Source organism: Primulina huaijiensis, unplaced genomic scaffold, assembly GCF_012295235.1.
Source record: "Primulina huaijiensis isolate GDHJ02 unplaced genomic scaffold, ASM1229523v2 scaffold207936, whole genome shotgun sequence".
NCBI lineage: Eukaryota > Viridiplantae > Streptophyta > Magnoliopsida > Lamiales > Gesneriaceae > Primulina > Primulina huaijiensis.
This window is the reverse complement of record NW_027355065.1, coordinates 118-4401: the sequence shown is the minus strand read 5'-3', so window position 1 is coordinate 4401 and position 4284 is coordinate 118. Positions and strand designations below refer to the sequence as shown.

At 37.4% G+C, this 4284-nt stretch overlaps 1 protein-coding gene across 1 annotated transcript; it reads right to left on the bottom strand.

Moving 5' to 3' along the window:
- Positions 1–938: 938 nt before the first annotated feature.
- Positions 939–4050, bottom strand: LOC140966773 (receptor-like kinase TMK4; the record flags this gene model as incomplete). Its single annotated transcript, XM_073427027.1, has 2 exons — positions 1649–4050; positions 939–1160 (listed from the first exon to the last, which is right to left on the bottom strand). Coding segments are annotated over exons 1-2 (2515 nt in total), but the record flags the coding sequence as incomplete, so codon positions are not given.
- Positions 4051–4284: the final 234 nt, after the last annotated feature.

Genomic DNA, 4284 nt, shown 5'->3' with positions numbered 1-4284 from the left:
GTTATAATGAGTTCACAATTATTTATTTAGTAAATTTATAATCTACTGATTAAAAGTATTAATATTAGTAGAAGTGACTACTAAGTGCAAAATTATAATGAAATATTCTAGAAGAGTCTAGAATATATTAATTAATTGTGTGATTAAATAAAAGTTATTTAATTTAAAGCATATATGATAGCTTTTAAATACATATATGATAGATTTTAAACAATGGAAAAATAGTGTCCTCATCCAAGTAGGATTCCTGATTTGATCGGAAGACAAAACATATAAATATTTTATCAAGGATTATATGAAATAAGATAATTTTTGCACATTTTCCTCCTTCCAAAATTTCGGTCACCACAAAAAATTTTTTAAAAAATTTTTGCCACTTCCATCGCCTCATCGTTGTCGGATTTCTGAAATCGTGACGATCTAATCTGGACGTAAATTTTGTTTAAATATCTAATACAATCTATACGAGTAATCCAGTTTCTGATCATGGATCTTATTTGACGATCGAAGAAAAAGGAAGATCCGTTTGTGTGGATTTACAAGAAGGAACAACACCGCTAATCATGGACTGGTTTTGTGTCCAGCAATAAATATGCAAAAGTAAACAGATCTAAACATTCAATGAATGTTTTAAATTATACGAGTGCTGCCCAAATTGTTCGGGCATCAGTGCTGCCCGCACCCTTTTTCTACATTTCTCGAACTATTCGATATATGATGAGATTCACTGAATTATGACCATCCCTTTGGAGATTTGCGCTTGAAACTGCGGCAATTTTGAACTAAGTTCAGACAAAGACAGTTGATAAAATTTCATATGAGATATGGATGGAAAAACCACCCAAATATTTTTCTTAAGAATATGGGGATGCTCTACTTATGTGAGCAGACAGTGAGAGAAAAATTAGATAGTAGAGCCAATTTATGGGATATCCAACATCTAGTTGAAGAAACACAAGCTCTTGGGAGATTTGAAAGTATCTCAAGACCACCTAAGATGATGAGTCTGCTTCTCGAAGAAGGCCAAGATGAGCTCATTTCTTGATGTGATCCAAGAAGCTTCAAAGAAGCATTGTCTGATGCATCCAAATGGCTTGAAACCATACAGTCCGAGATGGACTCCATATACTCGGACCAAGTATGGTCTTTAGTAGATCCACCTGAAGGAATTGTTCTCAGAGGAAGAAAATTGATTTACAAAAAGAAACTTGGGGTTGATGAGAATGTAATGAATGACCTTCAAAGCAAGATTAGTAGCAAAAGGATATATTCAAAAGCAAGGTATTAACTATGAGGAAAAGGATTAGTAGCAAAAAAATATACTAACAAAACTGTCAGCTGCCAAAAATGGATCATTGGAAAATTGTCTTTCGAAATTTTCAATTTTTATATATGAAGGATAATTGTAGGCTCGACACATTGGCGTTGTCTGATCATCGATCAGGGTTATAATGAGTTCACAATTATTTATTTAGTAAATTTAGAATCGACTGATTAGCTAATAAATAATTGTGAACTCATAAAACTTTAATGGAAAATTCAAATCAAATCTTATAAGACTTTCGATCATTGTGTTTTGGGCAACCACACATGATAAAATAGATTATTTTTGCCACTTGACTTTAAAATTGTAGAAAATGAAACATACCAGCATATTCAGGAGCAAGATAGCCAAAAGTTCCCGCTAAACGAGTGTCGAGTGAATATTTACCATCAGGGGTGGATTTCACCAATCCAAAATCAGAAACCTTGGCCCTCATGTCGTCCCCAAGAAGAACGTTTGATGGCTTCAAGTCTCTATGAATAAAGCTCTGTTTGGCTAAGCTATGCAAGTACTCAACCCCTCTAGCTACATCCAATGCAATAGTTACCCTCTGATTCAAGGTAAGTGGAGGGCTTTTAAGTTCTTTCCATTCGAACAAGTGTTGCCCCAAACACCCTTGAGGCATGTACTCGTAAACGAGAAGCCTCTCATTGCCATTGTCACAAAATCCATGAAGCGAAACTAAATTCTTGTGTCTAACCTTTGTGAGGACCTCAATTTCAGCCTTAAACTCGCTTATACCTTTATCGTTTATCAGAGAGGACTCCATTCTCTTCACTGCTATTCTTGTGCCATCATGGAGTTGTCCTTTATAAACAATGCCGAATCCTCCCTTTCCTATTATGTTGTCTTTTCCGAAATTATCAGTCACTTCGCGAAGAATGTCGATCGGGATGATGATATTTCCACCATCATATATTTGATAATCATTCTTCTCACCGTTGTTACGGATGAGCGTTCCACTTGTACTGTTACAAAAACTTCTCTCTTTTTCCTTTTCCTTATCGAATTTGTAGTTCATCTGTTTTATGTTTGTCCCAGTTTCACTCCTTTTATCAACCCATTTGTATCTGTTGGTTTGCATTTTTGAGTAACGTCTATATATCACAAAACCCAGAGCAGAAATTACAATCACAAGGAAAATGATAGGAACAATGATCATCCATGGAGATACAGTAGATGTAGAAGATTTTACCCCATTAGTTGCACTAGAGGAATCAATATTTTCTCCATTGTTGGATGATGAAGTTCCACCCTGAGAGTTACTCGGTAAATCTTTCCCAATATATATGTTACCGGATGCTTTTATGGTCACAGATGAAGAGAATGACGGTATTTGCCCAGAGAGATTGTTGTTTGAGACATCAAGACTCCGGAGCTGCTTTAAACTCGTCAAGCTCACGGGTATGGTTCCATCAAGATTATTATCATTTAAAAGTAAAGTTTTCAACTCAGTTAATTCGGAGAAGGCCGGTGATATGGTTCCTGTCAAATTCTGCTTCGCAAAATTGATTATAACAACAGTTCCTTTAGCATCACATGAAACGAACTTCCAATTCTGACATGGATCATTTCCAAGCCATGATTCTGCAAGTGTCATAGGATAGCCGAATGCACCTGCAACTTCAAGTAATATAGTAACCTGAGGATCACAAGGGCCTGGTGTTGGGCTACAAAAACTGTTTGTAGTTCCAATATTAGCCTGAACACCTCGCGGAAAACTAGGAACTGGCCCTTGGAATTTGTTGTTCTGCAAACTAGCTTCTTGGAGCTTTGGAAGCTTTGTTAACGAAACAGGAATCACACCAGTTAGAAGATTATCGCGGAGCTGGAGATCAGACAGTTCTGTACAGGCGGAAAGATCAGGTATCGGGCCTGAAAATTTATTGACATGAAGCCAAACCTCAGCCAGTTGTGTCATTGTTCCAAGAACATCAATTTTTCCGAAAAATCCCATCATCTGATTATTAAGCCACAGATTTTGCATCCCTGATTTCGCAAATGAAGAGGGAAGAGATCCCGACATGTTGTTATACGAGAGCCTGAGGCTCTGTAAATTCGGCAGGGATGTGAAAATGTCTGGGATTTCTCCCACAAGATTAGCTTTGCTTGCTTGGAAACTGACAAGAGTGGTGGAATCTTCGAGAGTATCAGGTATTCTCCAGGGAGGAAGATTTGAATTGTTATTGACGCTAAAAGTCTGCAAACTTGTTAATCCTGACAAGAATCCTTGAGGGATGGAATCAAAATTATTGTCGTCAAGATTGACTTCTTGAATGGAATCGAGGTTGGATAAAGGTGGCAAGGGGCCGGAGAACAGGTTTCTTTGCAAGCTGAGGGATTTGAGGCTAGAAAGCTTGTTTAAATCTGATGGGATCATCCCAGAAAGTGATTTTGATGACAAATTGATTGAGCTAACCTTCCCTGATGAATCGCAAAAGACACCCTGCCATTTGCAGTAGTTGGAACCCGTCCATCCTTGCGGGGTTGGGCTGATTGATTTGGCGAAATTGGGCATTACTTGTGCATCATCGGCGAAGACGTGGCCGATGGTGGCGGTGATTGATGTTAAGATAAATAATAATTTATACGGGAATTTGTGTTTCTCTTTAGGCATTGTGGCGGCGTACGGGTGGTTGCTTTTCTTCCCTTCCCCCACTCTCTATCTCTGCAGAATATGAGAGAGGAAGAGATATTGGAGGCAAGAACTACAGAATTGTAGAAGGAAACCGTTATTGGCAGTTGATTATTGACCAAAGAAAATATGATTTTGTACTGTCTATCGTCAATGTAAAATTACATGACAACCCTTTAAAATAAATATATACTAGATTGGGCTTTTTGGCCATCAATTTTAAAAAATATTTCTTCAAGAAGCAAGCTTTTGTTATAATCTCCAAATATTTTTTATTCAATATTCAGGCGTGCGCAATTCATTCCTCTCAACCCAACTGCATCTT